The sequence below is a fragment of the Oncorhynchus keta genome, chromosome 10 (genome assembly GCF_023373465.1).
Source record: "Oncorhynchus keta strain PuntledgeMale-10-30-2019 chromosome 10, Oket_V2, whole genome shotgun sequence".
In the NCBI taxonomy this organism is placed as follows: Eukaryota; Metazoa; Chordata; class Actinopteri; order Salmoniformes; family Salmonidae; genus Oncorhynchus; species Oncorhynchus keta.
The window spans coordinates 29,908,002-29,931,902 of NC_068430.1; the positions used below are offsets into that span (position 1 = coordinate 29,908,002).

Here is a 23,901-nt window from a genome sequence, read left to right on the forward strand (position 1 = left end):
TCCTCCTGTTCCTGCAAACATCTGCAGTTTATCCGAGTGCTGCAGCAATGCAAAAGGGATGCTCTTTCGCTGGCAATGCAGATCAATTTAACTTAAGAAAGCCATAGACATTTAGCCTAGACTAAGGCATTAAGGCATTTCATTTGACAACCACCCCCCTAGCTTTCCAAGTACTGTCAGCTTATATGAAGAAGCTGTAATGACTAATTATTCACCTCACACAAACCATTTCCCATGTGTTTATGCAAGTAAATACAACCTTTAAAATGTGAATAGTTTGCCATCTATTTTTTTTTTAAGAACACGATAGACATTTGTACTCAATAGGTCCATTCGTGGCTCTGTTCTGTTATAATAGAAACACAGCTCAGCTTCCTTTTTGAGTCTTAAATACAGCCTAACATAGAACAGAACTAATGGAGTGTAGGTGTCAGTTGATAAGTTGAAAATATTTTTTACATCTTATTCAAACCACTAGAACAGAGAGTTGCTGATGATGGACTGATCTTTACTGAGAGGTTCAGGCTGCAGTCCACTGTGCACAGAATAATTATTAATATAGGTTGCCAGGGGAAAATTAGGTTATAATCATTTAAGAGAACAACTACCATCAATCCCAAACTATTAAAGCTTTAGAAGGCAGCACATGACATTTTAGAGTAAGGAGCTGTTTGAAGAATAATTGTACCGACAAGCCTGATTTTCATATACTGCTTACTGCCAAATACAGAACAGACCAGAAACATAACAATATGAATGATTTGTGCTGCGTTATGCATATCCATCAATTCAAATATGTCTGAGCAATTCCAATTCACATCAATCATATCCATACAACATTTAGAGGATGGCATGTAATCTATTAATAATTATGCAAAAGGAGCAGTAAAGGGGGGATTCAGCATGAAACCCTTCTTCCTGTATGCAATCTGATACCAGTAAACATATATTATCTATATACCATCGTCCCATTTTCGTTAAATCACCATCAGATATCCAGGTTTCGATCTTCCATACTGTGCTTTCACCCAGTAATTAAGTCTATCCTAATGTCATTACCCACATTCTCTGTATCAGGTCTACAGTGACTATGGTCTGTGCCTATGGCAGGGTTGTCAGACTCATTCCATGGAGGGCATAGTGTTTGCAGGTTTTTGTTTTTTAATTTAAATTAAGCTGTAGACAACCAGGTGTGGGGAGTTAGTTACTAATTAGTGACTAATTCATAAATCAAGTAGGGAGGAGAGAAAATCTGCAGACACTTGGCCCTCCGTGGAATTAGTTTGACACCTGTGGTCTATGGTCTGTCCTTCCTAGGGTTGCAAAGCTACCGGTAATTTCCCAAAGTTACCGGAACATTTAGTAAGTTTGGTAATTAACAGAAAATCTGTCGTAACTTGGTAATTTATACTTAAATAACTTGTAAAAAATGTATTCATATACAGTACCAGTCAAACATTTGGACACACCTACTCATTCAAAGGTTTGTCTTTATTTTTACTATTTTCTATATTGTAGAATAATAGTTAAGACATCAAAACTATGAAATAACACATACGGAATCATGTAATAACCTAAAACGTTGTTAAACAAATCAAAATATGTTATATTTGAGATTCTTCAACGTAGCCACCCTTTGCCTTGATGACAGTTTTGTGCACGTTTGGCATTCTCTCAACCAGCTTCATGAGGTAGTCACCTGGAATGCATTTCAATTAACAGGTGTGCCTTATTAAAAGTTAATTTGTGGAATTTCTTTCCTTCTTAATGCATTTGAGCCAATCAGTTGTGTTGTGACAAGGTAGGGGTGGTATACAGGTATACAGAAGATAGCCCTACTTGGTAAAAGACCAAGTCCATATTATGGTAAGAACAGTTCAAATAAGCAAAGAGAAATGACAGTCCATCATCACTTTAAGGCATAAAGGTCAGTCAATCTGGAACATTTCAAGAACTTTGAAAGTTTCTTCAAATGCTGTCGCAAAAACTGTCGCAAAAACCATCAAGCGCTATGATAAAACTGTCTCTCATGAGGACCGCCAGAGGAAAGGAAGACCCAGAGTTACCTCTGCTGCTGAGGATAAGTCCATTAGAGTTACCAACCTCAGGCAATTAACTGCACCTCAGATTGCAACCCAAATAAATGCTTCAGAGTTCAAGTAACAGACATCAACTGAGGAGACTGCGTGAATCAGACCATAATGGTTGAATTTATGCAAAGAAAACACTACTAAAGGACACAGAACAGAACAGAACAGGGCTCCGGGCAGCCGAGCGGAAATGGAGGAAAACTCGCCTCCCTGCGGACCTGGCATCCTTTCGCTCCCTCCTCTCTACATTTTCCTCTTCTGTCTCTGCTGCTAAAGCCACTTTCTACCACTCTAAATTCCAAGCTTCTGCCTCTAACCCTAGGAAGCTCTTTGCCACCTTCTCCTCCCTCCTGAATCCTCCTCCCCCTCCCCCCCTCCTCCCTCTCTGCAGATGACTTCGTCAACCATTTCGAAACGAAGGTCGACGACATCCGATCCTCGTTTGCTAAGTCAAACGACACCGCTGGTTCTGCTCACACTGCCCTACCCTGTGCTCTGACCTCTTTCTCCCCTCTCTCTCCAGATGAAATCTCGCGTCTTGTGACGGCCGGCCGCCCAACAACCTGCCCGCTTGACCCTATCCCCTCCTCTCTTCTCCAGACCATTTCCGGAGACCTTCTCCCTTACCTCACCAACTCATCCCTGACCGCTGGCTACGTCCCTTCCGTCTTCAAGAGAGCGAGAGTTGCACCCCTTCTGAAAAAACCTACACTCGATCCCTCCGATGTCAACAACTACATGACCAGTATCCCTTCTTTCTTTTCTTTCCAAAACTCTTGAACGTGCCGTCCTTGGCCAGCTCTCCCGCTATCTCTCTCAGAATGACCTTCTTGATCCAAATCAGTCAGGTTTCAAGACTAGTCATTCAACTGAGACTGCTCTTCTCTGTATCACGGAGGCGCTCCGCACCGCTAAAGCTAACTCTCTCTCCTCTGCTCTCATCCTTCTAGACCTATCGGCTGCCTTCGATACTGTGAACCATCAGATCCTCCTCTCCACCCTCTCCGAGTTGGGCATCTCCGGCGCGGCCCACGCTTGGATTGCGTCCTACCTGACAGGTCGCTCCTACCAGGTGGCGTGGCGAGAATGTCTCCTCACCACGCGCTCTCACCACTGGTGTATTTAACAAGGCAAGTCAGGCAAGAACAAATTCTTATTTTCAATGATGGCCTAGGGAAGGTAGGGTTAACTGCATGTTCAGGGGCAGAACGAACGATTTGTACCTTGTCAGCTCGGGGATTTGAACTTGCAACCTTTAAGTTGCTAGTCCAACACTAACCACAAGGCTACCCTGCCACCCCAACTAACTGTGTAACTCTCCCAAGTATTAACTTTTTCCACAACTGGCACCAGTTTGACACCAAAACAATGACAAAATATATATATATATATATATATATATATATATATATTGATATATTGACATATTGACATAACGTAAAACTTCAATTAATTTTCTTAATTCACTCAACAGGCGCTTATTGAAGACAGGCTTCTACTTTAGCCAGGCGTTTATTTCCTTAATGCACATAGCTTTTGCTCATTTGTATAGTTAATTGTTTAATACATATCTTAATTTCCCACACTGTGTATCATTTAAACAATGTGTCATGGTTATTTTGTCTTAGTATGGCTCTATAAAAATGTTTCATGTGCAAACTTTTCCTTGACAGAATAATTATTCTCCTCTTTGACTGTGTATTTTCAGCAATCTTACTTTCGCCAGCTAATTTCGCCACTGCCGATTTCTAGGGGTCTGGGCCCGGTTTCATAAAACATCTGAAATGTTTCCCTTAAGGGTTTACTTTAAGGAATAATTTCCCTTACCTAAGGGAATTGTTTAAGGGTAGTTTGAAAGTATATATATACAGCAGAAAGAATCACTGGTTACCATGGATACGACCTGATTCAGACTGAACATTTGTCAGAGACCGCATTTATTTTGGTAGAACACAAGACATAACTTTTACATTTAAAACAGGAGAAACAAATTGATTCAGAAGATAATAAATTGCATTTATTTGAGTAATTTTCTACTCAACTTGTTTCTATTACTTTCTAGCACGTCATGCTAACTTCGAGTAGGTAGTTAGCTAGCTTTATAGCCATGGATTGTGCACCTTCCATTGTTTAGCTAAGTAGCTGGCTGTTGTCCTTTTAAACCAAAACCAGAGGAAAGCAACATTCACCACAAAAGCAGTTTAGATTTATATCCATACTGAATTTAGATGCACCATGCAGAAATCGTTCTGCCATTTCCTGGTTGTAAAAAAAATCGAATAGTATGCCTAATTTCAGTATCTATGTGACAAAACAAGCTTACCCAGCCCCAGCTAACACACCTGACTCCAATAATCAACTAATCGTGATCTTCAGTTAAAAATCCAATTAGTTTATATAAGGTGCGTTTGCTAGGGATGGGAGAAAAGTGTGACACCAAGCAGGCCTCCGAGGACTGGAATTGCCAAGGCCTGGTGTAGAGAATCATTGTACCATCTAAACCGCTGTGAAATACATTTTCCATAACCAAAAATATAGTGTTTGAAGCTGGTGTACAAAACCGAAAGTAAGACGCAAAAACGAAAATTAAGAACAGGGAGCATAGCAACAGTGCACATAGAACAGAACTACCGCTTCCTAGACTTACTTTCAATGAGAATGGCATATCTATGTGCATTTGGTCGGGTTGCCCAAAAAGCTTTAAGGGACCTCATGGGCACCCTTAACTTTCACTTAATTTAAGAAGCAAATTTGCATTCAAATGTTTTGTGCTACTGACTTGAAGTTAAGGAAACTTTAAGGGGAAAATGAACTTTTGTGCATCAGGCCCTGTTCTCCCGAAGTTCTCCGAACTGTTTTTGTGCCTGACAATTAGCCAGCAGTTCTCAGCTGTTAACAGCCAGTGGCGAGCAGTCTCTTACTGGCGATAAAAATGATCGGCCTAATTTTTTCTTATTCATTACTGAATTATTTAATGTAACAAATCAAACATTAAACCTCAAACAATTCATGGTAATCTCGTAAATAATTCATTTAGACCAGACGATTATTTGAAACGCGCGTTTATTTTCAGAAGTGTATGCCTTTGCCGGGCTATTAAAAAGGGACAGGCGGCTATTTGAGACTGCATTTAATTGAAGTTTTCGGGTATAATAAATAAAAGTGTATACACACACACACACACACACTTCATGCTGAAACCCTCATATTGAACACCAAATATATTCTCTAAGTTTGTGGTTTATATTTAGGATAATGTTTTACAGCTTTGTCATTCTATTTGTTTATTTTTAAATGACCTTATTTAATTGTTTCATATTTTACATGTGATAAAGCCACACTGAGGGCTAGAGATAATTAGACACTTGTAATAATCTGAAGTACCCAAAAGGGCCACTAGAGGTGATACCAAAATGCTTGTAGTTCACTGGTAAACTTAAAGTTGAAAATAATATACCCTCCCTTTGCAACCCTAGTCCTACCTATATTTCATACAGTCTTTCCTACCTGCAGTATACGTCATTCGGTCTGTCCTACCTATACGTCATTCGGTCTGTCCTACCTATACGTCATTCGGTCTGTCCTACCTATACGTCATTCGGTCTGTCCTACCTATACGTCATTCGGTCTGTCCTACCTATACGTCATTCGGTCTGTCCTACCTATACGTCATTCGGTCTGTCCTACCTATACGTCATTCGGTCTGTCCTACCTATACGTCATTCGGTCTGTCCTACCTATACGTCATTCGGTCTGTCCTACCTATACGTCATTCGGTCTGTCCTACCTATACGTCATTCGGTCTGTCCTACCTATACGTCATTCGGTCTGTCCTACCTATACGTCATTCGGTCTGTCCTACCTATACGTCATTCGGTCTGTCCTACCTATACGTCATTCGGTCTGTCCTACCTATACGTCATTCGGTCTGTCCTACCTATACGTCATTCGGTCTGTCCTACCTATACGTCATTCGGTCTGTCCTACCTATACGTCATTCGGTCTGTCCTACCTATACGTCATTCGGTCTGTCCTACCTATAATTCATATGGTCTGTCCTACATACACGTCATGCAGTTTGTCCTACATACACGTCATGCAGTTTGTCCTACATACACGTCATTCAGTCTGTCCTACCTATACGTCATTCAGTCTGTCCTACCTATACGTCATTCAGTCTGTCCTACCTATACGTCATTCAGTCTGTCCTACCTATACGTCATTCAGTCTGTCCTACCTATACGTCATTCAGTCTGTCCTACCTATACGTCATTCAGTCTGTCCTACCTATACGTCATTCAGTCTGTCCTACCTATACGTCATTCAGTCTGTCCTACCTATACGTCATTCAGTCTGTCCTACCTATACGTCATTCAGTCTGTCCTACCTATACGTCATTCAGTCTGTCCTACCTATACGTCATTCAGTCTGTCCTACCTATACGTCATTCAGTCTGTCCTACCTATACGTCATTCAGTCTGTCCTACCTATACGTCATTCAGTCTGTCCTACCTATACGTCATTCAGTCTGTCCTACCTATACGTCATTCAGTCTGTCCTACCTATACGTCATTCAGTCTGTCCTACCTATACGTCATTCAGTCTGTCCTACCTATACGTCATTCAGTCTGTCCTACCTATACGTCATTCAGTCTGTCCTACCTATACGTCATTCAGTCTGTCCTACCTATACGTCATTCAGTCTGTCCTACCTATACGTCATTCAGTCTGTCCTACCTATACGTCATTCAGTCTGTCCTACCCATACGTCATTCAGTCTGTCCTACCCATACGTCATTCAGTCTGTCCTACCCATACGTCATTCAGTCTGTCCTACCCATACGTCATTCAGTCTGTCCTACCCATACGTCATTCAGTCTGTCCTACCCATACGTCATTCAGTCTGTCCTACCCATACGTCATTCAGTCTGTCCTACCCATACGTCATTCAGTCTGTCCTACCCATACGTCATTCAGTCTGTCCTACCCATACGTCATTCAGTCTGTCCTACCCATACGTCATTCAGTCTGTCCTACCCATACGTCATTCAGTCTGTCCTACCCATACGTCATTCAGTCTGTCCTACCCATACGTCATTCAGTCTGTCCTACCCATACGTCATTCAGGCTGTCCTACCCATACGTCATTCAGTCTGTCCTACCCATACGTCATTCAGTCTGTCCTACCCATACGTCATTCAGTCTGTCCTACCCATACGTCATTCAGTCTGTCCTACCCATACGTCATTCAGTCTGTCCTACCCATACGTCATTCAGTCTGTCCTACCCATACGTCATTCAGTCTGTCCTACCCATACGTCATTCAGTCTGTCCTACCCATACGTCATTCAGTCTGTCCTACCCATACGTCATTCAGTCTGTCCTACGTCATTCTGTCTGTCCTACCCATACGTCATTCTGTCTGTCCTACCCATACGTCATTCAGTCTGTCCTACCCATATGTCATTCTGTCTGTCCTACCTATACGTCATTCAGTCTGTCCTACCTATACGTCATTCAGTCTGTCCTACCTATACGTCATTCAGTCTGTCCTACCTATACGTCATTCAGTCTGTCCTACCTATACGTCATTCAGTCTGTCCTACCTATACGTCATTCAGTCTGTCCTACCTATACATCATTCAGTCTGTCCTACCTATAAGTCATGCAGTCTGTCCTACCTATACTTCATGCCGGTGCGTATGCTCTGGTCGCTGGACGTGGGCTGGCTCTGGACAGTGACCTGTCCAAGGCTACGGGCCACCATGGCCACAGCCCTGAACTTGCTGCGGGTGCCTGTGTTAGGGCTGTTGGCATTCTGGCGGTGGTTGAGCCGTTCCTCTGTACTGCGGCTCACCCCTCCACGATTGTGATCCGTACACACTAACGACACCTGCATCCTGGCTGGGACTGGGAGCCACCTGGAATGGCTTAAGGTGCTCTGGTTAGAGCTTGTGGTGGGTCAGTCTGTACGACAAGATGCCTCAACAAGACGTCTGGACAGTCTCTTGGTCAGGTCAAGCAGCTGTCAGTGTCAGGGTGGGCAGTTATGTCTGCAGAGAAAAGAGAAAAGGAGAGGAGCGAGGAGAGTTGTCTCCTACAGAGGGTGTCCTGCTTCAACACTACCTCAGCCTGTGTGCTCTGTCTTCTTCAGAAAACAACACCCAGCCGCTGTAGACTGCAGGCACATGAACACCGTCCCGGTCCCGGCACAGACACAAAAACAGACGAAGATGCACCCTCCAAAAACAAAGTACAGCGTCCCATGAAGAGTGAAGCAGTTTAATGAATCTTCCTTTGCAGTCCCGACTGGCTTATCCTCGACTCATCCGTCTGTATCACTTACGCTTTCTGTAGGAATCAGAGGCTGACAGGCAGATTTAGTCGTCCGGCAATTTCCTTTTAATCTGGAGCTCAGTGCTACAGATAACACCTCGCGCTGAAAAGATCTGAGACTGGAGACATCAGCACAAAGAGACAGAGGCAGGAGGATATGAACTATTCCAGGAGGTAAAATTCTGTTCCTTTACAATAAGTTCCCAGCAACAGCTGTCCTGGTTGTGTGAATACTCAGCAGATCTGTGTGTCAATCAGAGGGCAACCTCTCATTCAGACTCCCATCCCTCCCGGATTAAACTTACATGTGTATGCCTCGCGCATGGCAAAGAGGCAGAGTGAGCACAGGGAGAAGAGGAGAAAGAGAAAGGGAGGGAGGGATATGGAGAGATGCTATCGAGAGGAATATTGAGAGAGCTACAGTAGCGAGTGCAGGAGAGATGAGGGGGCCAAGAGAGGGAGACTCTCAGTGTCTACAGCTGCTGTCATAAGAGAGGCTGGCTAGTGTATTGTTAATCCACTTCTCATCTACTTCCCTGCTCCAGCATGGCTAAGTCACTATGGCAGAGTGTAGGCCTACTTCATGGTGGTCCAGCGTGGTCCAGGTTCAGTGTGACTCAGTCAAGTCCAGTCAGGTTTAGGGTTGTCCAGCTCAGGTCCAGTGTGATCCAGTCAAGTCCGGTAGTTCAGTGAGTGGCAAGTAGTTAAACTTGGTCGAGTCAGATGAGCGAGGCTCAGGAGTAGGCTGAATGCTCAGTGCTGCAGAATGGCTACTGGCCCCAGACCAGGGGACTGCTCTCACATGGGTTGGGCAACGGGGCATGAAATATTTATTATGTAACTTTATCTGCCCTGATGCATGTCTAAGCCAGGAGTGTCACAGGCGAATTACAGCCGAGTTCGCTGCATTGTTGTCTCTCCCCAGATCCCACTCAAACATGGCAACCGCCATTAACTGAAAATAAATTATTCTGGGCATATTTATTCATTTGAATCATTTCATTATACATCAGTAAGAATGAATAACAATACAGAGATAGAACATAGCCTGTATTCAATTACTGCCTACATGAGGTGTTACAGGCCCAATGCAGTTGTTTTTATACCTATATCAAATCATTTCTGGGTAACAATTAAGTACCTTACTGCAATAGACTGCCATTAAAATGGGCAAGAAATGTAACAAAAAAAACTATCCCAAGCAAGACTTTTACTAGGACTGTCTGTGAGTGGTCTGAGTGGGGAGGGGGAAACAAGCCGTTATTGGCAGAGAGGTTTGGAACTCTTATTGATCTATAACCGGGGTATTTTGAAATACCCACGGGAAGGTTTTCATATACCGTCATTACCGCTGAAACCATTTGACGTTTTTGAATACATTGGAATATTTTGAGCTACTATTTAATTAAATATCCGCAGACGACTTTTGCAATACGTTAGGAGATAAACCGCTATCTGCTTTTCATTTAGTCTGTCACATTATTTTTCACTATGAAGCTCACCGTAGTTCCCCAGAACAGCAGCCAATCATGTGTTCATTGTGAAGTCCATAGAGTTCTACATTTATCGGTGAGTCTCTCCATGTAGAGTATTCTGGTAATAAGACGTCCAAGAGGATAATTTTTTTGTTGTCTTTGCGCTCCCTTGTGTGCTATGCAGTTAATAGCGTAAATCCCGAGTTGGCAGAAGAACGGTATGATGGCATGAAAATCAGTATAACTCCCCCCAAAAAATGGTTGACCCGAAAGTAGTCTGTTCTTTCGACCAATCGATTGGTAGACATTTTTAAAAGTGTATTTTCACATACACACACTATTTGGCTAAGGTGTATGTAAACTTCCAACTTCAACTGTATGTATGTATGTATGTATGTATGTATGTATGTATGTATGTATGTATGTATGTATGTATGTATGTATGTATGTATGTATGTATGTATGTATGTATGTATGTATGTATGTATGTATGTATGTATGTATGTATGTATGTATGTATGTATGTATGTATGTATGTATGTATGTATGTATGTATGTATGTATGTATGTATGTATGTATGTATGTATGTATGTATGTATGTATGTATGTATGTATGTATGTATGTATGTATGTATGTATGTATGTATGTATGTATGTATGTATGTATGTATGTATGTATGTATGTATGTATGTATGTATGTATGTATGTATGTATGTATGTATGTATGTATGTATGTATGTATGTATGTATGTATGTATGTATGTATGTATGTATGTATGTATGTATGTATGTATGTATGTATGTATGTATGTATGTATGTATGTATGTATGTATGTATGTATGTATGTATGTATGTATGTATGTATGTATGTATGTATGTATGTATGTATGTATGTATGTATGTATGTATGTATGTATGTATGTATGTATGTATGTATGTATGTATGTATGTATGTATGTATGTATGTATGTATGTATGTATGTACGTACGTACGTACACACACACACACATGCACACACACACACACACACACACACACACGTACGTACACACACACACACACACACACACACACACACACACACACACAAATGTATGTATGTATGTATGTATGTATGTATGTAATGTATGTATGTATGTATGGTCACGTACACACACACACACACACACACACACACACACACACACACACACACACACCTGTTCAAAAGTTTGGGGTCACTTAGAAATGTCCTTGCTTTTGAAAGAAAAGGACATTAATGGACATTTTTTGTCCATTAAAATAACATCAAATTGATCAAAAATACAGTGTAGACATGGTTAATGTTGTAAATGACTATTGTAGCTGGAAATGGCAGATTTTTTATGGAATATCTACATAGTAGTACAGAGGCCCATTATCAGCAACCATCACTCTTGTGTTCCAATGGCACGCTGTGTTACCTAATCCAAGTTTATCATTATAAAAGGCTAATTTGATCATTATAAAACCCTTTTGCAATTATGTTAGCACAGCTGAAAACTGTTGTTCTGATTAAAGAAGCAATAAAACTGGCCATCTTTAGACTAGTTGAGCATCAGCATTTGTGGGTTCGATTACAGGCTCAAAATGGCTAGAGACAAAGAACTTTCTTCTGAAATTTGTCAGTCTATTCTTGTTCTGAGAAATGAAGGCTATTCCCCGTGAGACATTGCCAAGAACCTGAAGATCTCATACAACACTGTACTACTCCCTTCAAAGAACAGTGCAAACTGGCCAGAATAGAAAGAGTGGGAGGCCCCTGTGTACAACTGAGCAAGAGGACAAGCACATTAGAGTGTCTAGTTTGAGAAACAGACACCTCACAAATCCTCAACTGGCGGCTTCATTAAATAGTACCAGCAAAACACCAGTCTCAACATCAACAGTGAAGAGATGACTCCAGGATGATGGCCTTCTAGGTGGAGTTGCAAAGAAAAAGCCATATCTCAGACTGGCCAATAAAAATAAAATATTAAGATTGGCAAAAGAACACAGACACTGGACAGAGGAAGATTGGAAAAAAGTGTTATGGACAGACAAATCTAAGTTTGATGTGTTTGGATCACAAAGAAGAACATTTGTGATACGGAGAAAAACATGAAAATATGCTGGAGGAGTGCTTGACGACATCTGTCAAGCATGGTGGAGGCAATGTGATGGTCTGGGGGTGCTTTGGTGGTAGTAAAGTGGGCGATTTGTACAGGGTAAAAGGGATCTTGAAGAAGGAAGGCTAGCACTCCATTTTGCAACACCATGCCATACCCTGTGGACGGCGCTTAATTATTGAAGCCAATTTCCTCCTCAACAAGGCAATGACCCAAAGCACAGCTCCAAACTATGCAATAACTATTTAGGGAATAAGCAGTCAGCTGGTATTCCGTCTATAATGGAGTGGCCAGCACAGTCACAGGATCTCAACCCTATTGAGCTGCTGTGGGAGCAAATTGACCCCAATGGTACGTAAGAAGCGCTCATCAAGCCAATCCAACTTGTGGGAGGTGCTTCAGGAAGAATGGGGTGAAATCTCTTCAGATTACCTCAACAAATTGACAACTAGAATGCCAAAGGCCTGCAAGGCTGTAATTGCTGCAAACGGAGGATTCTTTGATGAAAGTAAAGTTTGGAGGACACAATTGTTTAAATTTTTTAAAACTCATTATTTATAACCCTGTCAACATCTTGACTATATTTCCTATTAATTTTGCAATTAATATATTCATGGATAACAAGGACATTTCTAAGTGACCCCAAACTTTTGGACGGTAGTGTATGTAGTAAGTAAGGTATTTCTAAAAACAGGTTTTCACTTTGTCAATATGGGATATTGTGTGTAGATTGATGAGGAAATTGTTTTATTACATTTTAGAATAAGGCTGTAATGTAACAAAATGTGGAAAAAGTCAAGGGGGCTGAATACTTTTCGAATGCACTGTATATGCTTTATAATGCTTTTGAATGACACTTCCGGTTTTGGTGGGAAATACCCGGGTTACCTGGTGGGAAATACCCGGGTTACCTGGTGGGAAATACCCGGGTTACCTGGTGGGAAATACCCGGGTTACCTGGTGGGAAATACCCGGGTTACCTGGTGGGAAATACCCGGGTTACCTGGTGGGAAATACCCGGGTTACCTGGTGGGAAATACCCGGGTTACCTGGTGGAAAAGTGATTTATTCTCGGGATGGAACATTTGTAAAATACCAGGAAAATATTCAACCCTAGTCTTACCCTGGAGGAGCCTCAGTGATGCTAAACACAAGCAGGCAGAAGAGGGTATGTTCTGCGGGGAAGCGACAGATTATTCCGGTCCCTTTTTCTACCCTTGGATTAGCACCAGACGTATTCCCCGGCCTGTGTAGTTCAGTTGAGTTCAGCGCTGCACACCTTGTTACGTGAGGCTTCACGCTGAATGCTCCGCAGGTCTGTCAACTCTCATGTCCTCTCTGCTGGCATGAAGCTGTAGTGGCCTGTCTCTCTCATACACTCCTATCCAGCCCTTGGGACCAGTGCCCTGACACAGCACCAATACAGCCACGTTACGTAAGCAGGCCTCCCTCTCCCCTCCTACGGTCTTCTCTCTGTTCTGCTCCACTTGGCTGCAGGGCCAGTTGAGGGGCTGTGTATGGCGCAATCTCATGAGGATCAGTGGCATTCAGGGTCATTGAACACAACTGACATATACTTTTTCCTGGTGATATTTTTCCTAATGAAGAAATCCTGATTTACTGACTTGATTATTATAATGGATTGTAATTGACAACAGTAAGCTATGCTAATGATTAGCATGACACCCCTGATGTCCCTTGAGAAGAGGGGCAATGGTATTTCCTGTGGTTAGGGAAGCAGTAACCGGGTCCCAAGGACTAGGAATGATAAGTAACAGATCCAGTGTTCAACCCAACACTCTGCCTTTCCACAAGATGTTGCCAGGCTAAGACAGTTGTAGCATTACTCTTATTTTGGTTTAGCAAAAGATGACCCCTAGTTGATCTGGCTGGCTTCACTCTATGCTCGCATGGTTTGCAGTGGTGGACCTTAACCTAATATATCCCTATTCCCTGCCTCAATGTCCCCTCCCCTGTTATGTCTATCTCAGACAGCCTCCCTGCCATCACGTCCACTCACTCAATTATTGCAATCCTCTCTAATGCTTTTCAATTAAACTCTCGGCCAGCTGACCAACATTAACATGGCAACAATGTCTCGCTACTATGCTCCACACTGCAGTAACAAACACAGACTAGCCATACCTCACACTGTCTCAATGAGCTAAGAATTTTGAATGGAGAGAAAGAGACACAGAATGAGACAGTGGGAGGGAGTTCTATGTTTAGTGTTATACCAAACTCAGTAGAAGTTATTTTAAGACAATGATACCCCAATTTGATTACAGGCTTCAAAGGCATCCCTCTTATCTGCGTCTGATGATCGGTGCAGTAGTCAGTAGTCATCACAGACTGCCTGGCAGGCAGGCAGAGCTACTGTGCACACACAGGCCTTGCTGGCCCCCTGCAGTGGTAGCCGTCAGTGATGGAACTAGCTACAACCCCAGAGAACAAATTAAGCGTGCCAGAAAGACCGAAAAACTTGTCTATCAACTTTTAATGATAATGTCCCTTTCAGTACATTGTTCTCACAGTAGTTCTGTGGTGCCTATTATTTTATTCCTCCTGTGTTTATAAGAAGTGCATGCTTGAGAGTAGGCTAGGCAGTTAGATAATGTTATGTACTGTAGCATAGCTTTTGCTGTATAATAATCATGCAATCTTAGCGGGCTACTAGCCAGGTCTATTTCCAGCTCTACAGGGTCCGTGTCAGCAGCACAGGTTGTTGTTGCGGAGTGACTTCCCAGAGGCGTCATTATGATATGGCTGTATCATCAATTGGCTAAGCTCCCTGCTGCCCAGGACAGGAGTGTGAAGGAGGACAGCCCAGAGACACTTATTTGTCAGCTGGGTGGGTTTGCGCATGTCCATGTTGAGTGGCTATAGTTGGTCAGAGAGCGAGATTCTACACATTACTATTGTATATTTTTAGCTGTGAAATGTGGCATTACTTGCCCAGTTCGGTTGTAGAGCTCTTCATCGCTGTGCCGCTAAGAACATATGGACTATAGCCTAGCCGCTGTGCTGTAGTCGTGATCAGTGAAATCTGTGTGCACCGTTGTCCTAGTCACTGCCTCTCAAGCTCCTCTCTCTCGCTCTCCTCTTCCTCCCACTCTCAGTGAGTGGGCCCTATCAGCACACCGCACCCCTTCAGAATGATTGCGTGTCCAGGAGGGATTGTAGCAGCGTAATAGATTTGGGATAAATTCTGGTTGGGCTCTTAATCAAAGAGAGAACGCAGAGAGCACAACATAAGGGAGAATGGGGATGTGGGAAGGGAGATAATCTATTTCTTTCTTTAGTTAGGAACTTTGTTGAACTGCTGATAGACATAGAAAATCAAATGACATCAAGACCTTCCCTTCACCTCTACCAACAATAGACATAAGTTGTTGATTCATTATTTATGGTAAGGATGATAGGTCTCCCACCACAACGGTGTGCTTTATCCTAAGATTAAAATATCTAGGGAAGACATGTATTCCTAAGCAAGCCCATCAAACTCTTGGTAGGACAAAGGAGGTTTTCAGAAATAAATATTTGATTGTTAAATCTACAGGCCTGCAGTGCCAGTACTCTCGAGATTGTATTTTTATTTCTTATGGATGCTCATTAGCTGCTGCCTTACTCGGATCCAGCGCAATTAAGGCAGTTTAACCATTTTAAAAACATTACATTCACAACAGATTGTGTGCCCCCTCAGGCCCCTACTCTACTACCACATATCTACAACACAAAATCCATGTGTACGTGTGTATAGTGCGTATGTTATCATGTGTTTGTATGCATGTGTCGGTTTGTTGCCTCACAGTCCCCGTTGTTCCATAAGATGTATTTTTATCAAATGTTATTGGTTCAATGAGTTACTTGATGCGGAATATAGTTCCAAGTAGTCATGTCTCTTTATAGTACTGTGGGCCTCCCATAGTCTTTTCTGGATTTGGGGACTGACCTCTGGTGGCATGTCTTGTGGGGTATGCATGGCTAGAGTATGATATAACCATTCTAATTATTGTTGTGTAATAGAGCAACACCTAAAAGGCTTGATCCTTAAATTAATGTTTTTCAAATGAAGCCCAAAGCACATCCTCCTGCCTATCAGTTTGTCCCGTGTGGCTCAGTTGGTAGAGCATGGCGCTTGCAATGCCAGGGTTGTAGGGTTTGATTCCCAAGATTGACCAGTACGAAAAAGTATACACTCACTACTGTAAGTAACTCTGGATAAGAGTATTACTGTAAATGACAAACTTATTTGTTTTAAGTCCCATATTGTTGATTTAGTTCGCTGCTTACAAGGCCCAGGTAATATGAGGTCCAGGAGTGGAGAGAAGAGGCATTGTCATTAGGCCTATGTGTTGGATCAGCAGACTAGGAAGTGGTGATGGACGGTTGCTTCTTTGTGGCGGTTGCCCAGGTCTGATCTCTACTGTGGGTGTTCCGTCCAGAATGTGGAGACAAGAAGAAGAAGCCAAGTTGGACTATTGAGATGAGCTCACCCCCTGTGTGGGCATACATATTTATTCCAACAGACTTGGTTTTTCCATTCAACCCTCTAAACTCTCAGAGACAAGCGTGCTAAATGTGAGACACCATAAGCGGAGAGTCACCCTGCTCATTATGCTATGGTTCCTGTCACCCAGTCTCTGCTGCGGCTCTCCCCCACTTTCTTTCCTTCCTCCACATGTCTGCAATAGCCTAGTCCAGTGTTTCTTAATACTGGTCCCGGGGACCCATAGGGGTACCATAGTATTGCCCAGCACTACTACAATTTATTCAACAAATGATTTGAAAACAGGTGCGTTGGTGCTAAGACAAAAACAAAAACATGTGCACCCCTTTGCGTCCCTAGAACCAGGAATTGAGAAACACTGGTCTAGTTTAATGGGGCAAAAACACATTAAAGTGCTGGAGTAGGCTGGTGTGGATTACATGTTGACACTATCTGGGCACCCTGCACCACTGTCCCCTGGTCCCGGCCTCTTCCTTGATTCTCCTGGAGCACAGCTCCACGTGCATTCAAGTTTCCGCAACCTTCCACTATTATTATATTAAGCCAAGCTCCTCCACTCCCACTGAACACTGCAATTGTCTGACAGATCAATTGCAGTGTTCAGTGGGAGTGGAGGAGCTTGGCTTAATATAATAGTGGAAGGTCACAGTCAACACTGTGGTAATAGGAGTCCACACACTATCGGTTGAAGGAGTGAGGAGACCGTAGACGCACGCGTTACAAGGAATCTAATACTGAACCTTGTCTAACCAGGCCCATACAGCTAGTTGGTTCTGCTGGGAGAGAATTCAAAAGATGTTGTGATGAACAAACAGGCAGTAATGCAGTGTGGAGAAACAACTTCCACTGTCGACTCAAATGCCAAATGCAGTAAAAATGGTTTGACCTGTGTTTTATATCATATTGTACACCAGCTGATGAAACTAACTGTAAAAGTGGAGAAAAATTAAATCAGTATTATTTCCTGATAGTTGCTGGCTGAAAATACAATCTACATTCAACCTTCTTATCAGCAGGTTTGCATAGGCGGGAGTTTCGGCTTTCAATGGTGACATCACCATGCGGTAGGCTTAGGAGTTAGTGCTGAACCCAATTAGTCAATTGTTTAGTTGATTGTCTGGTCGACAATATTTTTTTTGTCGAGATGTAGCATACATACAGTGCATTCGAAAAGTATTCAGATCCTTTGACTCCGGGATGCTGGCCTTCTAGGCAGAGTTCCTCTGTCCAGTGTGTGTTCTCTTGCCCATCATAGTCTTTTATTTTTATTGGCCAGTCTGAAATATGGCTTTTCCTTTGCAACTCTGCCTAGAAGGCCAGCATCCCGGAGTCGCCTCTTCACTGTTACGTTAAGACTGGTGTTTTGCTGGTACTATTTAATTGAGCTGCCAGTTGAGGACATGTGAGGCGTCTGTTTCTCAAACTAGACACTCTAATGTACTTGTCCTCTTGCTCAGTTGTGCACAGGAGCCTACCACTCTTTCCATTCTGGTTAGAGCCAGTTTGCACTGTTCTGTGAGTGAAGGGAGTAGTGCACAGCGTTGTACAAGAGTTCCTCTGCAGCACTCCACCAATCTGGCCTTTACGGTAGAGTGGCCAGACGAAACCCACTCCTTGGAGTTTGCCAAAAGGCACCATAAGGACAGAGTTCTTTAGGCATGTCATGACTTGCCGTCTTGGATGTAGATCAAAGGTGCCGGCTAACCAAAGGTTTGGTTTCAAAACCCTCCTCTCCAGGAGGTTGGCAAGTTTAATGACGGTCGTAAATACCTGGCAGGAACTGTCTCTCCATGGCCATGCAGTATTGAGGGGAAAGAACCCTTTTGTTACAAGAAGATTCTTCCTGCCAAAACTACAACATCCAAAAGTGGAGAATGAAACAATATTCCTAACACAAAAAATGTGGGAAATGGTCAGGGAACAATCATGTCAGATCATTTATTGTTTGGTGATATCATTAAGACACAGACATCTACATTGTGAAAGCTCTTAAAGTTGCCATGTTTCCGTTAGTTTCATCTAAATATTGTAAAACATAATGATTAAATATGAAACTATTTGTGAAAAGATAGCAATGTGATTTTAGCCTTCTAAATGAGAAATTGTATTTCATATAAAGTTTTATCCAGTCAGTAACCACACCCACGTGAGCACAGACATTATGCCGGCGTGATGGAATGCGCCCTTTGACCAGAGTGCTTAAAAAAGGACTCAATTTACGGGCTGTCGGTGTGGAAAGTGGTCTTTGCTGTACCCTGAATAATCAACCATTGAGGCCAGACAGCATGAAGCGGTGGCTACACAGCTGACAAATGGTTTAAAACTACAAGACCTGTACATTGCCAGGTTACTACTGGCATGTAAAATGGTTTAAAACTACAAGACCAGTATATTGCCAGGTTTCTACTGGCATGCATGCGTGCAGCGCAAGCTGAATACATGACTATTACTATTATGGACTGGAATTTTGCACATCGCTCAAACCATGATAAAGAAGAGAACATGTGATTCTGGTGCAGCACGTGCGGTCTACAAATTATAGGCTAGCAAATTTGATTTTAATTTAGGAATATAAATAAATTAGAGCCTATTTGTATAACTAGTCGGCTGACGGATATACACACACACAGTTCATTATATTTCCCATAATGTTATTAGCCTACCTCTTTCTCTATTGTTGCTTCATTCCTTCCTTTCAACAGTTAAATTAAAAATGTTTCGTTGTCCTTATCGTCATCATTCTAATAACAAGGACTTCACTTCTCTTCAAAGACTGAATGGTTATGGGTCTGAATACATTACTGCTATAGCCTACTGCCATTGCGCGTTCACGTTTCTTTCAAATGACCTGTGAGTTCAATTGGAGGCTGTATTTAACATTCAGGGAAAAAAAGAGCCCTCTTCGAATAGTCTATTGGTATAAGAAATGCACAAAAAAAGTCTAGCAAGCCATTCTAGTCTAGCTTTTCCTGCATAGGACTACGAGATAAGGAATGTTTAAGGAGCACAGATGCGTGTCAATTGCACAAGAGAGAGAGGCTATAAGTTAAGTTTAACGCATTACCCATCATTCATTAACAAGAGAGAGAGGCTATAAGTTAAGTTTAACGCATTACCCATCATTCATTAACAAGAGAGAGAGGCTATAAGTTAAGTTTAACGCATTACCCATCATTCATTAACAAGAGAGAGGCTATAAGTTCAGTTTAACGCATTACCCATCATTCATTAACAAGAGAGAGAGGCTATAAGTTCAGTTTAACGCATTACCCATCATTCATTAACAAGAGAGAGGCTATAAGTTCAGTTTAACGCATTACCCATCATTCATTAACAAGAGAGAGAGGCTATAAGTTAAGTTTAACGCATTACCCATCATTCATTAACAAGAGAGAGGCTATAAGTTAAGTTTAACGCATTACCCATCATTCATTAACAAGAGAGAGAGGCTATAAGTTCAGTTTAACGTTCAGTTTATTACCCATCATTAATTAACAAGAGAGAGAGGCTATAAGTTCAGTTTAACGCATTACCCATCATTCATTAACAAGAGAGAGGCTATAAGTTCAGTTTAACGCATTACCCATCATTCATTAACAAGAGAGAGAGAGGCTATAAGTTAAGTTTAACGCATTACCCATCATTCATTAACAAGAGAGAGAGAGGCTATAAGTTAAGTTTAACGCATTACCCATCATTCATTAACAAGAGAGAGAGAGGCTATAAGTTAAGTTTAACGCATTACCCATCATTCATTAACAAGAGAGAGAGAGGCTATAAGTTCAGTTTAACGCATTACCCATCATTCATTAACAAGAGAGAGGCTATAAGTTCAGTTTAACGCATTACCCATCATTCATTAACAAGAGAGAGGCTATAAGTTCAGTTTAACGCATTACCCATCATTCATTAACAAGAGAGAGAGAGGCTATAAGTTAAGTTTAACGCATTACCCATCATTCATTAACAAGAGAGAGGCTATAAGTTCAGTTTAACGCATTACCCATCATTCATTAACAAGAGAGGCTATAAGTTCAGTTTAACGCATTACCCATCATTCATTAACAAGAGAGGCTATAAGTTCAGTTTCATTACCCATCATTCATTAACAAGAGAGAGAGAGAGGCTATAACTTAAGTTTAACGCATTACCCATCATTCATTAACAAGAGAGAGGCTATAAGTTAAGTTTAACGCATTACCCATCATTCATTAACAAAGAGAGAGAGGCTATAAGTTAAGTTTAACGAATTACCCATCATTCATTAACAAGAGAGAGGCTATAAGTTCAGTTTACAGCATTACCCATCATTCATTAACAAGAGAGAGAGGCTATAAGTTAAGTTTAACGCATTACCCATCATTCATTAACAAGAGAGAGGCTATAAGTTCAGTTTAACGCATTACCCATCATTCATTAACAAGAGAGAGAGGCTATAAGTTAAGTTTAACGCATTACCCATCATTCATTAACAAGAGAGAGAGGCTATAAGTTAAGTTTAACGCATTACCCATCATTCATTAACAAGAGAGAGAGAGGCTATAAGTTCAGTTTAACGCATTACCCATCATTCATTAACAAGAGAGAGGCTATAAGTTCAGTTTAACGCATTACCCATCATTCATTAACAAGAGAGAGGCTATAAGTTCAGTTTAACGCATTACCCATCATTCATTAACAAGAGAGAGAGGCTATAAGTTCAGTTTAACGCATTACCCATCATTCATTAACAAGAGAGAGAGAGGCTATAAGTTCAGTTTAACGCATTACCCATCATTCATTAACGAGAGAGAGAGGCTATAAGTTAAGTTTAACGCATTACCCATCATTCATTAACAAGAGAGAGAGGCTATAAATTCAGTTTAACGCATTACCCATAATTCATTAACAAGAGAGAGGCTATAAGTTCAGTTTAACACATTACCCATCATTCATTAACTAAATATACAGGCTAATACTGCATTGAATGCATTACCTGATAGAGGTAGGCTAGGACATCTACAGTTGAAGTCGGAAGTTTAAATGTATTTGGCTAAGGTGTATGTAAACTCAGTTTCACAATTCCTGACATTTAATCCTAGTAAAAGTTCCTTGCCTTAGGTCAGTTAGGATCACCACTTTATTTAAGAATGTGAAATGTCAGAATAATAAAGAAAATTATTTAGTTCAGCTTTAAATTTATTTCATCACATTCCCAGTGGGTCAGAAGTTTACATACACTATTAGTATTTGGTAGCATTGCCTTAAATTGTTTAACTTGGGTCAAACGTTTCAGGTAGCCTTCCACAAGCTTCCCACCACAATAAGTTGGGTGAATATATGGCCTGTTCCTCTTGACAGAGCTGGTGTAACTGAGTCAGCTTTGTAGGCCTCCTTGCTTGCACATGCTTTTTCAGTTCTGCCCACAAATGTTCTATAGGATTGAGGTCAGGTCGTTGTGATGGCCACTCCAATACTTTGACTTTGTTGTCCTTAAGCCATTTAGCCACAACTTTGGAAGCATGCTTGGGGTCATTGTCCATTTGGAAGACCCATTTGAGACCAAGCTTTAACTTCCTGACTGACAGCATCTTGAGATGCTGCTTCAATATATCCACAGTTTTCCTTTCCTCATGATGCCATCTATTTTGTGAAGTGCACTTATCCCTCCTGCAGCAAAGTCCCCCCCCCAACACATGATGCTGCCACCCCCTTGCTTCACGGTTGGATGGTGTTCTTCGGCTTGCAAGCCTCCCTCTTATTCCTTCAAACATAACGATGGCCATTATAGCCAAACAGTTCTATTTTTGTTTCATCAGACCAGAGGACATTTCTCCAAAAAGTATAATCTTTGTCCCCATGTGAAGTTGCAAACCATAGGCTGGCTTTTTGATGGTGGTTTTTGAGCAGTGGCTTCTTCCTTGCTGAGTGGCCTTTCAGGTTATGTCGATAGAGGACTCGTTTTACTGTGGATATAGATACTTTGTACCCGTTTCCTCCAGCATCTTCACAAAGTCCTTTGCTGTTGTTCTGGGATTGATTTGCACTTTTCGCACCAAAGTACGTTCATCTCTAGGAGACAGAAAGCGTCTGGCATAGGCTATGCTGCAGCAAACATAGGCCTACATGTCACAAGAAAACTACATGCATTGTGAACTGCAGTCCATACTGAGACAGGCTGTCGGCACCACCCTGAGCATTGATTCATCAGAAGGTAGAGAAGCCAGATTTAGACACATCATATCATTTGAAAAAGTTCCATTTTACGCCATGCTGTTCATATAAAACATTTATTATAATTTTCCGGTTTCTCGCAGTTATTTATCCAGGTAAAAGATTTGGGCGGTAAATCCTGGTAACCAGGTTCTCGCCATTCAACCCTAGGTAAGACCCTATGTTTTTTTAAGTCACTTAAAGAGTTTTCTAATCACAGTGCAGCGAGTTATAATTCAGTTTTACTTACAAAGTGCCTAACAATGTCAGTGTCCTACCCAAGACAACAACAGTTAAAAGTTTGTGTTGAACTCTTGAAGGTAAGCTACTCTCGTAAAAGAGAAACCACCTGGAGTGTCACACTCAGGAGGGTGTGACCACCAGTCCCTCTCTCTAACCAATGTAGGGCGATGTGTAGCTTATGTTGACCCGTTTTGGTGTGTTTATCTCTGGTCTTGGAGAGTGTCGACACACAGATTAGAGTTGAAGTTGAGACAGCTGGCTCTCCCATACACAGCTGTTGATAGGGTAACCCTCTGACATCTCTAGGGTGGACTTGTGACATCAGGTACCCGATGTCACAAGTCCAGCAATGGAATATATACTCTGCTCACATGGTGAGGGTGCTGCTGGATTGATACCCAGCTATACTGTTACCCACTCAGCTATATAGTTACCCAGTAAATGTTTGACCTTCTTCAGCATCTCAGTGTGGCTTGGTCTACTTTGGTGGTACTGCTAAGGGTCCCAAGGCTTAATGACACTGACACGAGGCCTTTAAATAACTCTGGGGCCGACGGAGGGAAAAAAGCAAAGCACTGCAAAGGACTGTATGGCAACAGCCTTGTTGGCTGGATCTGAGGGGGGGCTGTGAGGGAGAGGGAGGATGAGTTTGGGCCCACACAATACGAGGTAGGAGGAGTGGGCGCTGCATTGTGGATTTTTTTATTTTAAAACATTTGTCAAGTTACGCAAGGCCTGGAGAAGTGGCTTCTGCTAGACTGGATCCATTGTATTCTCCCTGAAGGGTTTGGGAGACCTTAATAATACATGGGCAAAAGGGGCAAGTAGAGCAGAAAAAAGGGCTCTATGGTCATAAGACCAACAGAGTGGGGGTGTTGGGATTGAGAGAGGACAAAGGGAAAAAAAAGAGTGGCCTGAAAACTTT

General features: G+C 41.9%; 1 protein-coding gene across 12 annotated transcripts in view; it reads right to left on the minus strand.

Annotated features, from left to right (window-relative positions):
- The window catches only part of kcnab2a (potassium voltage-gated channel subfamily A regulatory beta subunit 2a), a 133,944-nt gene that overhangs the window by 41,715 nt on the left and 68,328 nt on the right, over window positions 1–23,901 (minus strand). The window contains exon 1 of one of the 12 annotated variants that reach the window (XM_035777633.2): window positions 7,772–9,175. The exons of the other annotated variants lie outside the window; for them this stretch is intronic. Within the exon in view, the coding sequence (XP_035633526.2) occupies window positions 7,772–7,989 (218 nt within the window). The 5' untranslated portion in view covers window positions 7,990–9,175. Of the gene's footprint in view, window positions 1–7,771; window positions 9,176–23,901 lie in introns of those variants that run through there. 12 annotated transcript variants of the gene reach the window in all.